The following is a 13129-nucleotide window of genomic DNA, read 5'->3' on the forward strand; positions in this document are numbered from 1 at the left end:
TAAAAAATATGCCTGAAATTGCCAGTTTAATATTGTATCGAAAACTAGACAGTTTAAAAAAATTCAAAGATAGCAAAAATACTTACATGAGGTCCACATTGCTACCGCCAAGGCTGTATCGAAATTGCAGATATCCTTGGGCAAGATTTAAAGAAATAAAATTGCTCAGTCCATTTTTCATTTGGCCGCTGTACAGAATTAGACCATTAGGTGCTTTGGGCATAAAGGAAACTTCAATCGAAAACGTCTTCTCGATGCCTTCTATTGGCGGAAATCGAATGAAACTGCGTCCGCTGAACTCCGGAATAACTACTTTATCATTTTTATACTCTGCAATCAAAATTCTCCTGTAAATGGTGCGCGTAAAACAACACCTACAATGTTTGTTATTTTCACACAGTCGTCAAACAACATCATTTACTCCAAAACAGGAAATAACGGTTAGTACGGAATAACTTTTTCGTAAAGGTTACAAAATCAAGTATAGAATTACACGTATAACAAGCAAACGTGTCGATATTTCAACCTCCCTATTTCGACATTGTCTTCTTTCGTTTCAATAACTTTATTTCTGACATTCGATACAGCGTTCCATATGGTTTAACATATTCGGATATTACTTTCTTAGAACATAGAGATGTATCCGACTGGTAGTGAGGAAAACGCAAATGAATATGTTGCTTGTCTCACTTATATCAAAGACCATTCGATTGTACTAAAGTGAATTGATGTGTATGACAGATGAATATGAAGACATACTCGAAGGAGGATTTCTAGAATATAGGGACAATACCAACTTTTAAATGGAACACCCTGTCTGAAGCAGGACATGCTTCATGAACTAGCTTGAATAGTTTTTAATTTTTACACTCGTACATTACAACCAGGAAAAATTATTAAATTCTTAAGATTTAAAACGCTTTCTTAGAAATCATAGTAAAGCAACTCGAGGTTTTTCACCTTCAGGAGTTTGATTTATTATATTAATACACAATACGAGAGGGGTTCTGTGACCTATTTATTATATGTATGTCATTGACGTGCTATGTTTAACCGATATAATAAAAAAAATAATAATAAAGGATCAATTAATATTTTAGAAAGGTATAAAATATTGTTTTAATAATATTTCTATGTAATAGTTGCTGGTACAACATTTTTAAAGTAAATTTAACCATAACAAAAAAACATTCATCAGTAATTTACGAATTTATTCGAAACCATAAATCCATTGTATATGCAGTTTTTTATAGAGTACTGAGTGGTATTGATTTTTAATTAATGTATCTGTATTTGTTGTGATTCAGAAGGTTGTTTCCCTATTTCTAATAAGTGCTTTTGTTATGGCAGCTCAACTTAAGGAATAAACTATAATTGTTATAAAACACCAATCACAACAATTGTTATGTAGATTATATCTCTACAACTTAATGTTTTTACTATTTATAGTGGTAAACTTTATATTGCTTACTTTATGTACTTAACTTTATGACTAAAAAAATTAAACAAATTGTGACTTACCAATCTCGCATCGTCTACCAGTCCATCCAGTTTGACAATGACAGATATAAGTATCCCGATCAAAAGCTTTGCAAATAGACCCAAAAGCACAAGGATTAGACATGCAAGGATCATCGGGTTTTTCACAGAATTTTCCTGAGAACTGCGTAGGACAATCACATCGAAACAGGTCGTCCATTTTAACACATTTTCCATGATTTAAGCACGGTGAGTGGTTGCACGCGTGTTCGCTACAGTCGTAAATGTCTTTGGTTTCTAACACCATTTCGTGCCTGAATGTGTGAAGCTCAATTTCCTCCCTGCCAATCTTGAACTTTTTAATGCAACCCTCGAAGCCTTTGTCGGTGCCTATGTTCTCGAACACCCTGAAAGTAGACCGATCGGTTTTAATTATTTTTGACTGCAGATTTACCCGTGTAATCAGTGACGTATATCGGATCTCTTTCTACCCCTTTTTTGGGGTTTTTGCTTTATTGAAACCTGATTTTACACGACAGCTAAACGGGAATTGGGGAAGTTTCGTTACCTTTGAAGGGGGTCAAAACGCGTTTAATTTAGACGACTAAACTGTTGTTTTAAATCAAATTCGGTTCGCAACCCCCTTTCGGATTCTTGACTAATTTATTTAACGTTTCTCTCGAAACAAAAAAGTAAGTCTACTAAGTTTGCAAGAGGTATCAAAAGTTCAGTCCACTAACCCGAATGAGGGTTTGAATTTTTAATACGGTTTTTAAAAAATAACTTTTCTGCATGAAACTTTACTACTTTAAGGACTAAAGGTTAGAGCAGTTTTACTAATTAATATTGATCCATTCAATTAGCTCGACGGAAACAATTTAGCGAGTTTCCAATGAAATATTTATAATCTCGGCGAGTTTGGCTAAAGTTTCAAACGGAAAATAAACACTAACCTGGTATAATTAGTGGGAACGTATCCAATGTAGGTGTCGGTCTTCAAATCAAGAGCTTTCGTCGATCCAGCTGCTTGAGCTGCCACGTCATCAGCGTCGTCCAACTTTAGCAAGCCGTCTCTATTATATCTCTTAACTACCACCCTGTGAAACTTGCCAAGTTCGATTTTGTCTAGAGAACGCATAATAACAGGTCCGTGTCCCAAATTATATTTGAACTCGACAAATCCATTAACCAACGATAGAGAGACAAAATCTCCAATCCCGTCCTCGTTTTCAGCGTTGTAAAGTAGTATTCCATCGTAAGTGTACGACTTAAATTCCACCTCTATAATAAGTTTATTGTAAGCTTCTATAGTCTTCAAAACGGCGTAGGATCTCCCACTAAAAGACGGGGTCTCGTATTGTTTTAGGACTATTTCCGTTTCGCAAGAGGGTCCTGTATAGTTTTCAGGACAAATGCAGGTGAAGGTCGCTCCTGGTAGGTCAATACACGTACTCAAATGGAAACAAGGTGATGAACCACATGCTCGAAACTCTTTTGTTGGTCGGGAATCTTCTAAACACAAACAAATATCAGTGAACTAAAATTTACATATGTATAAGCAATTTATTTAAGTGGTCTTAGGTGTAAAGCTGACATTAGTTAAATAAGAGAGAGATTCGATAAAGTTGTTTGGCCACAGTTAGTTATCACAATCTCTGAGGGATCATTTCAGTATAAAGGGAACGTCGAGAGACGAGTCGAAAACGAACTTTCTGACATTAATTGCTTTGTAACAGTGTACATTTTAGAGAATCAAGGACAACCAGCCATGAACTAACTTAGTTAGCACCGATTAAAGGACAAACCAATTTTCAGGGTATCTCATTACTTCAAACCTAGTTATATTAATTGATTTATCCGGGAAGGGTGTATTTAGGATCCTAGAAGGGTTCAAACATAAAAGCAAACTTTCCAGCAGCTATCTTAATAAAAAAGCTTTTTCTCTTCTAAGGAAATTATCACTATCAGCCAATTTGACACCTGTGTGGAAGACACTCGATGAAATTATCTGAAAGAGATAAGTTTCTCGAACATCGGATTGTTCTAATTTTATAAATTTACTTTTATGAAAGATTCGTTTAATTCTCCGATAAATCATATTGAATCGGAACACCCTGTAATTTATCTATCTAATCGAGCTCAAGATTGGCTTTCCTACTGAAAAGATAAATTGACAATTTTTAATTCTTCGTGATAGCTAGGATATTAATAACGCCTCAGCGCCCTATTTTCTTGGATAATTTTCCATTTTCACTTTATACCCCGTTTTTGCTTCAGGTCGTCGATATCTCGAAATCTACGCTCATTATAAAGCTTGAAGCAACACAGTCCAACTAAAGGTTTCTCAATCGGTTAATTGCATAGAGAATCCTTTGAAACGCCAAAGCTTTATTGGGTTAATAAATTTACTTATTACAATTGCCCACAATCAAGTCAAAACAAATGCTCTACTATACCTGGGAAAAAAATCCTTTGCTTTTTATTAGGTTTCCATTTGCCCGAGAAACCTAACACCACTTGAACTTTGTACTTTACATAAAATCAATGAATTGCTTTTTAATTTCATAGTGGGAATAAGTTCTGCTTGGATTTAAGTGCGGTAATTAAGCTATTTATAATAATAGGTCTTCAGGAGAAAAAAGCAATTTTTCAGAATAATTTGAATTAGTGATATGTTTTATTTCATCACACATAGATGTAGTCATTGTTTGTACATCATTTTTAGGGCTAAATAATTAGGTTAGGTTAGATTAAAAAAAAGTTTTTTGTATGTAATTTTTTTACATTTTTAGTCGTAAAATTTCCTTTTGTATTATTGAGACTTTTTTGACATTTGCGGATAACCACAATTCTTTGGTAATTATTCTGCTAATAATACCAAAAAGAAAAAAACCCTTAAACAATACATAATGTATCCATTATTGTAATGGGACATTTCCTTACGACTGTAATAAACCCTTTCGGCAGAAGATTGCATTTTTACGACACATTCTCATGTAGGTTTAGCTTTAGCACGAAAAGTCCTAAAATGTGCATTATGCAGTAGGTTTTTAAAGTCAAATATTTGAGTGTATTTGGGGTTAGTTGCCAAATTGAAGTAGCTAGGAAAATGTATGTTGTTGCTATCCAATCCAAAGAAGGTGGCCATCTATCGATCCGAATAACTTTGTTCTAAACTGAACGGTCCATCCGGAAATTGTTTATTTTCAGATATCTGTATGTTCCATACAGATTTAGCTTTAGTGGAATATTAATTCGCAAATATAGTGTTTTATTAAAACTTTCCTTTCCAGGTAGAAAAGTTAATCAAATGGGGTCTTCAGTTAAAACGTTCCCATATTTAATGTATGTATTAATATTATGACTATCCAATTAATTCTATATGGCCACCGTTAATAGAGTTTATGACGGAAATTTGAACAGTGTGAAAACATCAATTTTAACCCCGTAAAAACCGTTTTAAAACTCTGTTAAGCGTCCCCGATTATATTTACCCATTTCCTATTATTTAATGGGTTTTAAGGATGTAGGGTGCTGTATTTATGCGGGTACACAAAAGTTAATTAAACACATCTCGGGTTCCTTCTGCAAACAAAGGCTATGGTGAGAAATTTAATGCGTCGTAAAATGTTTAGAGGAGTTTTCAAAGCACGGTCATTAAATGTCCCCTAAAAGCTATAATTTTTATTAGATTTTAGGAAAAATCGTGATTTATAAGTTAATTCAATGCAGTGTCTCGTAAAGCGCTTTATACTTCACATTTAAAAAACCAAAGTTTGCTTTTAAAGGTTTACAGAAGAAATTTTGTTTGGTTTTCCTGCTGGATGATTGATCTCCTAAAATTACAAATTACATTACATTCTCATGCCTATGCGACATTAATTTTGCGACCGAAATCGAAATGGATTTTCCCGTAATAAACAACAGGAATATACAATTTTCAGGCCGCAACCCATGTTCGTTTGAAATCCGATTTGTTACTAGACCTGCTAAAACCTGTTTGAGTACATTATGATAAATGATCCAGATTCGGTAAACTTTGACCACCGTCACATTAAAAAGACACCCTGCACCAAAATTCAACGTTGATTTGTCCTAAAGGACAAGAGAAACAAATGTCTGTTTCCCAGCTTGTTTCTCGTTACCCTTTCTGTTATCCCTCAGGAAAAAATGTACCCAAACGCGAGCGAATCCATCAAACTCTGAAAAGTAGGTATGCGCAAATCCTGAATAAAATATGTCCCTCAGAAACTCCTGTTATGACACAAGAAATATATAGGCCAAACGGCGAAATTCACTTATCGAGCTATTGTTCCTCAGACGTCTTATTTTTTACTGTAAACGAAACGTGAGGTGTATATTTATTATCAACCCTAAAATTTTTTTAAATTTCCCTATAAAACCACATGAACCTTTAATCTGACCACAGATTTATCCATTATTCACCGCATGTTCTTTTTCCATTCATATCCATTCAATCGTAAACTATTTGCACAATTTGATATATTCACATTACGGAAAATTGCTTTTATGTTAAAGTGTAGTAGAAAGAGCTTTTAAATTAGATGCGTAAGGAAAGTTTAGGCTGACTTCGATTTTCAAAATTCATTAGTATTTGAAGATGTTAATAACTATAACTAATACTTCTCTGTTCAAATTAGGGTAATCAATCTGCGCAAGATTTGAAACTGTGCCGTGACAAGCGTAAGTTGTTTGCACACTGTTACAAAGGCAAAAAGTAATTTTCCCTTTTGTCAGCTACAAGATAGGAGAGTTCTATCATCCAACAAATGGCTTTTTACGGCTATTACAGTGGACAAACGAATTCATCGATCCCTTCGGGGGTGGAGTAATTGAATAGAGCAGAGGGACGTCTTACCTATACAATTTTGTCTATCGTTCGAAGCGTAATAATCCGGTAAGCAAGTGCAGGCCCCAGCTACACAATAGCTGTTTAATATCAGACAATCGGAATTTTTGGAGCACAAATCGCCTAGTAGAGCCGTTACCCTAACCGTCGCCGGTGTCGGTCTGTAAGCTAGAGCAATATCTCCATCTAGAAATGCGCCTTTTTTGTTAGGTTATGGTGCTTTGTACTGTTTCGATTACGTTGGGTTAGCTCTTCTAAAGGAAGTGTTAAAGAACAGATTGATACAAACCACCATAATACTCGGGTACAAAGCAATTCACCAAAACCGTTTCACTTGACTTTATTACTTTCACAAACTACTAGTTTTTACAGTTATAATCTTCATAAAGGGTAATTAAAGCGAATTTATGAATATCTCACCCCTGGTATCGTTCACGTCGGAACTTAATGGCCTAGTAGCACTTCCATAGTAAGTTCTTGGATCTGGCACTAAGAGATGTCTGGTTGATTTAGACAATGGTGAGTTTGCTTCATCTGGTTGAGTAAATTGTAGAGGAGTGTAGCGTCTTAAAGGCCAGTCTGTACCAGGAAACATATCATCTGAAATATTGTAAATACTTTTACTTTATTTCTAAATTGCTTTGATTTAGTGGCTGATAATACCAACTTCTTGAACCAAATTGTTTCCATGCTCAGAAATAATAGTGATCAGGTACAATGGACTATTAGAAATTAATTAATATAAATAGTTCAAAGTACCCGTAAAAAAACCTACATAAATGCTTCTTGTCTTGTCCCCTCCAAAGAACTTCTTTCAGTTATTAATTATTAAAAGAAAAAAAATTATAAACACACACAACAAACTCGTTTAAGTTTAATACAATTTTAACCAACTTACTACACTAGCGTACTTCTACTTTTAACCTTTTTTAACTTTTATATCAGTGCTATCTTTCTATACTTAGCATCGTGGCATAATTAAAGATAATAGACAGGTTACCTCCGGGACTTACCCTTACAAGTTCCAATAGCCTGAACAACGATGTCTTTCTGTGATCGACACGCCACTTCATTCAATTCACAAGGGGAATTGTAGGTATGCCCGTCACTTCCGCAGACACTCTATAAATTTAAAAAATTTATCATTAATTAAAAATGCAGGTGAAATTGTACTCTTGTTAGTCATTCCACAAAACACAAAGTCTAACAAGAAGGTAGCCATATTAATGCAAGTGGCGGATATCGCTTGTAAGTAGCCATTACAAATTCAGAAGAAGTTGGAACAAAGCTAAATAAAGTTAGTGAGGGGCGGATATATATTTTTTTGGGTTTTGTTAAGGCCATTTGGATTCTGAAAGTATCTCGTGAAAACCGCACGTTTTTAGTTGACTTTTTGTCGGGATTTTGAAGCTGATCCAAGGGGAAGTGTGGCGTAAGATGGATGGGAACGTTAATAAAAATTTAAAATATATTCGGGTTACGTACTTGCACCTCATTGTCCTGGGGGCATTGTTCATGACATTCGCATACAGCGAATCCATTTCTTTCAACGCATGTCGCCCCAAAGTAACAAGTCAATTCTCTGCACGTAGTTGGTGGAGTCGTCGTCAGATCAGCTATAGAATATTATCCAGAATTAAATTAGTCTGTTACGTTTTGGGTGATTGGGTGATGATGCTGTATTCTTCTAAAAATCTGTTTTTTAGAAAAAAATCTTACCCGAAACACATCCGTTACGAGTAAGAACTTTATTGTGGCTGGTACAAACTGTACACTTTTGCCCTTGAACTCCAGGTTTACAAACACATCGACCCGTCATTTGTTCGCAATCATCTCTAACAGATCCAAACATCGAACACCCACACGCTGCCATAAAGAAAAATTGATTGAAACAACAAAAAGAAAACAATAAACTGTATGTCTTAATGTGATTCGACAGGGACTTCCCTCAAGACAAATTCCCTCGACGTTTTCTAGCTACGAAGTAAAATTATAAAAACAAAGGAAACTCTTACGTAAACATCCTTTAAATCCCGAGGATATTTTCGGCAGACCCCAAAATCCAGGTTCGCAACGGTCGCATTTATCTCCACCTACTCCAGGTTTGCATTTACATTTATTAGTTTTTACGTCGCAGTATTCCGAGTAGGACCCTAGACGGTTACAACCACAGGGCAATGGGCAACCTGCGAAATTTTGACCTTCTGCTGCTGTTTTACCATCTGGACAACAACCGAACCAACTGTCTTCACAACTCTTCTTTTCTATGAAATCCTTATCTAAAAATAACACTTTTTTTCGTTTATTAGTCACAAATTCTGCTATACAGGGTGTCCCTGAAAGGTCTTTACAACGCTCTGCCGCAGTTAGCTGGGGTCAAAATAAAGTGATTTAGCCATATTTGCTTTAATCCAAAAGTTGATAATTACAGAGCTACAGGGAGGCAAAGTTAAAAGAGTTTTTATACCAAACCATTTAAAATTATGAAATTAGGTATGGTTTTCCGAGATGGGGAATTCATATCTGCCAACGATTTTTACATTGATTGTAGAGGGCGCCACATACGGTTCAAGCAATTTGTTTAATTCCTTTGTATTTTGTTCTCGGTAACGGTAAATCACTTTTGAGTATAAAGGCGTGTTTGCCTGGTATTTCTCCTTAGAAAAGGTATACCTTAGTCATGTCGTTAAGGGCAACAGTTTTCGAGAAAAATGCGTTTGAACTACTAAATGTACGATCATCTCAGTCTAAAACAGTCCCCAGAAGTAGCTCTGTAATTATCAACTTTTGGATGAAGGCAAATATGGCTAAATCGCTTTATTTTGACCCCAGCTAGAGAAGAGCTTTCAGGTACACCCTGTATAATAGTAAGTGCTATATTTTAAAAATAATTTCTCTAATCCTTATGTAACACCCGGTTTAACTGGAAGTAGATGTCAACTTGCTTAGTTATTATCCTACGTCGAATTTTAGACGCATTTCATAAAGTAAGTCGACAGAACTGTTTGTAATACTATTTGACTAATTATTTTATAATATTTATTAAAAAATATTTCAAAATTTGAAATTAAAAAAATTTATTCGCTTCTAGTTTGAACACGATTACAAAATTATTACGTCCAAGCTTTAGCAGTAGGAAAAGAGCAACTTTCCGCACCATGTTCGGCACAAAAGAATGCCAGAACAATGAGAACTAAAAGATAAAACGCGGGCAAATCTCCGTAAGATAGAAAAAAATTAGAGTTACAAAGTTTCAGAACCAGTGGCTCTGTTATTAAAAAAGTGTCAATTTTTATTGAAACGTTAATTTCAAAGTGGAGAAGTTGCAGGGATTCCTGTCGATTTTATTAATGAAAGTTAGTCAGTTTAAAACATTCCCACTTTGTTAGCGTTAGGTATTAATACCGAAATTTGATATAAAAAAGTTTTGATATTAAATGTAGCTTTAAACCCGACTCTCGGGATGTTTTAATAAAAACTTGGCAAACTTTTTCCAAGACGCTAGCTTGTCGGCGGCACGGCAAATAATTAATATTTCTAAACAGGCGATTCTTTGTAAGAGCAACTAATTAAAACAACTTCTCAAAGGAGTTATCCGAAACTAAAGAATCGCAGCTTTGGCGTTCGTATGCTTTAGTTTAAAACTAATTAGCTAAAAGGTATCTTGTAATATGTTTTCGGAAACTTGGTTGCTTACACATACGAACGTTTGCTCTAAAGGAGACACTAGTTAACAGTCACTGTTTTATTCATTGATGTACGCTTTATTTTAATTTGTTTTTAGTAGAATCAAAAAAACTTACCTTTGCGACAACATCGTGAAAAACGTGTGGTCTGATGACAGTAAGTGCCAGAAGGGCAGTCTTGCCGGAAAGGGCCATTACCGCAATCCAGTTCCCTTCCAGTTACAGGGTCCGTTACGGGTTTTTCGCCCTTGCACGGTTTCACTTCCATCCCTATTAAAACACTACAGATGAAACAAAAAAGGGCCGTATGGATTTAAACTTCCCAACCTTCTGCTAGTTCCATATAATAACCTTAAACGGCGAAGCTTCATTAGTTTTAATTTCGCTTTGAAGGTGGGGAAGTAGAAATCCAACTTGACACTTTAAGGCCGTTAGCCGATTTTGTTTAGATTAGACGAGTCACTTCATGTGCCCCAGCGCTTTAGTAATTTTTCATTCAGTGCGTCTTTTAATCTGACTAGAATTTCGTTCAGGATTTTCACACTGAAGTGACCACTCCAAGTCCTCGAGTAAATAAAAAGAAAGCTGATGGCATTGGGTAGCAGACTTCACTAAACCAGTTAAGCGAAATGTGTTTATTTGATAAATCCCCGATCACTCGAGATCGGTTCGAGAAGGAATCGGATTACATTAGAAAAGGGAATTAAAGGACGCAGAGAACTACTTATTAGCTTTTCGTTCCAAAGAGACTTAAGCTTGTCAGCATTTGCCTAGAACAATTATAGTTACAGGACTATAAACAAACGTGATTAAAAAACTTAAATAAATATTGAATTTGGTTTTTAATCCACTCTATCAACCAACTGATGCAAAAAATTTTATCTTTATTTAATCTTAGATCAGTAAATCTTTGGTTAGATAGCAAACTAGTGGAACAACCCACCACTGATATTATTTCATTTTTTTCTGTAATGTATATGAAAAAATTGAAGCACTATAAAGCTGTAATCATGTAAAGGAGCTATATAAATAGATCAGAGTAGCTTTACTGTAGTACAATTAATTTAGCTCAGTAACGATATTTGCTGTTGGAAATTGATTATTATTAGCGTTCCATAGAACAAAGATAATAAGCTTTAATTTCACGTGTAAAGTGTCCTAAAACGCGGTAAACCGTTAGTGAAGTCTACTTTGGGCGAACCTCTTAACGTTCGAGCCAAACTTAATCGAAACGCGACGCCTCCGAATTAATAGGTTTAAGTTTCAGTTCGAGCGCGATTGCCACATCTACAGACAGTAGATATAGAGGTGGCAACAAGACTCAATTAATCAAACCTTGACAAAGTTCTAGAGGTCTGAGCCTCAACTCTTCCTGTCTTTGGCAGGCCTCCATTTTCATGGCACATATGGAAGGATAGATTCTTAGGTCTGAGGCGCACACCGGTTTGGTCGAAACGGGGTTCGCCAGGGCCGCACTGGCGCAGTCGAATTTGCACGTGCAACGCGGAAAATTATCAGGACCCAATTCGCACGTGGCCTCAAAATCGCAGTGAATATCTCTGCAAGCTTCTTTAGCATTGGTGCTTGTGTTTGGGATAAAGTTGTCCGTTTGAATGGTGACCAACTCGGTGGGAGCAGCATTGGTCAACGAACCAAGCGTAGCTACAAGGGCAGCATTACAAGTTAATAGCGTGAAGTTAGCTAGACTAAGGCGATTATGCGTTCCAGGCCTTAACGTTTCATTAGTTTTGCTGGAACAACTGATTTGCGCGCTTATACTGAATCATTTAACAGAAGCAAATCTCATTTCCAGCTTAGTCTATGTTCGGTTGTTCCAGCTATTAATGTACTAATTGCAACTACAATCGACAAAAAAATATCTTACTAGTGCCCGCGGGAAATCGTTCTCGACAATCCCCATAGAAAACGACACTCAAAGGGCTTGATTTCGAGAACGTATCTTGACACATCGCTTTTTGCATTTCACATTCGTTTGGATATGTCATCATGTTTGAAGCACAAACAGGCTCGTCCCCGGAACCATCGCAATTCGTTGGACACACACATTCTCCAGCCTCGCATCGGGCCCCATATTTACACTCCACGTTCTCGCATAAATCTAAAATCATTGTTTGCCCTGTCAACATTATTGCACCTAAAGCGTTTCTAAAAATTCTATTTACTCTCTCTACGGACGCTCAATTGAATACCCCCCTTGATTTTTCCATACGCTAATAAACTCACCGCAATTTCCTTTGTAAACCACCGCAATATTCTGTTTAGCGTTGCAGGATTTCTTTCTCAGTTCGCATTCGTTTGTGTAAGTGACTCCATCTGTTCCGCAAACCGGGCTCTTGTTAAGCTAAGGGAACAAATGTATTTAACTATCATCTATGCACTAGCCGGAATTATGAGAACAAGTCCGGAATATAAATACAGAATTTCAATAAATCCCGACGTGACCCAAATATACATAGCCGCATTTAAATGCGATTCTTTTTCATTAGTGCAATTCCTAACACCCGACGCTGCCTCTCGATTTCTCCGACCTGGATGTCTAACGGTTTATTCATTACGATTTATTCAAAAATTCTTCTGCAACGTTATCAATAATATGAGCATTGTCTACCAAATATGCAGTGAAATGCGCATAATGTACCCCCCATGCAAATATATGTATGAAAAGGTCTTTAGTATAGTTATAGTAGTACAATAAGCAGAAACACGGTGAAGATAGAACAGAGAACAGATTCCAGATAGAAGAGTTTACAATTTTCAGTTAAACAGTCAGTGTATCCCAGACGTAACTACCAGTTTATCATTAATTTTTACTGGGTTTTTAGTTTAAACAGTTGGAGATACAAGCTTGGATTAATAACAACAAACTGTGCGTACAACAAATTGTCGGTATCTCCAACAGTTTCCAATAGCACTAATATTTTCATAATAATTTTAAACTGGACACCCTGTATTTTATAGTATTGAAATGGCACTACATCTTATATAAATAAAAACATAAGGAAGTGTTGTTTAAATCAATATTTTGCAATGTTTTTGGGCGTTTTTCAATTAACGTCCCGTGTCCGGAGAAACA

At 35.9% G+C, this 13129-nt stretch overlaps 1 protein-coding gene across 12 annotated transcripts in view; it reads right to left on the reverse strand.

Annotated features, from left to right (window-relative positions):
• LOC145738903 (agrin-like) overlaps positions 1-13129 on the reverse strand; it is a 79761-nt gene that overhangs the window by 8105 nt on the left and 58527 nt on the right. For 8 of the 12 annotated variants that reach the window (XM_081994057.1, XM_081994056.1, XM_081994051.1 and 5 more), the window contains 13 exons: positions 12280-12397; positions 11921-12154; positions 11371-11697; positions 10153-10305; positions 8365-8640; positions 8069-8215; positions 7835-7965; positions 7363-7471; positions 6770-6949; positions 6359-6535; positions 2433-2991; positions 1522-1886; positions 87-330 (listed from right to left, as the gene is read on the reverse strand). In XM_081994057.1, the coding sequence (XP_081850183.1) occupies positions 87-330; positions 1522-1886; positions 2433-2991; positions 6359-6535; positions 6770-6949; positions 7363-7471; positions 7835-7965; positions 8069-8215; positions 8365-8640; positions 10153-10305; positions 11371-11697; positions 11921-12154; positions 12280-12397 (3020 nt within the window). The remainder of the gene's footprint in view (positions 1-86; positions 331-1521; positions 1887-2432; positions 2992-6358; positions 6536-6769; positions 6950-7362; positions 7472-7834; positions 7966-8068; positions 8216-8364; positions 8641-10152; positions 10306-11370; positions 11698-11920; positions 12155-12279; positions 12398-13129) is intronic. The other 4 variants (XM_081994054.1, XM_081994049.1, XM_081994050.1 and 1 more) reach the window with 3 other exon arrangements.

The sequence above is a fragment of the Ips typographus genome, linkage group LG16 (genome assembly GCF_016097725.1).
Source record: "Ips typographus isolate SLU linkage group LG16, UJ_Ityp_2.0, whole genome shotgun sequence".
NCBI classification, from domain to species: Eukaryota; Metazoa; Arthropoda; class Insecta; order Coleoptera; family Curculionidae; genus Ips; species Ips typographus.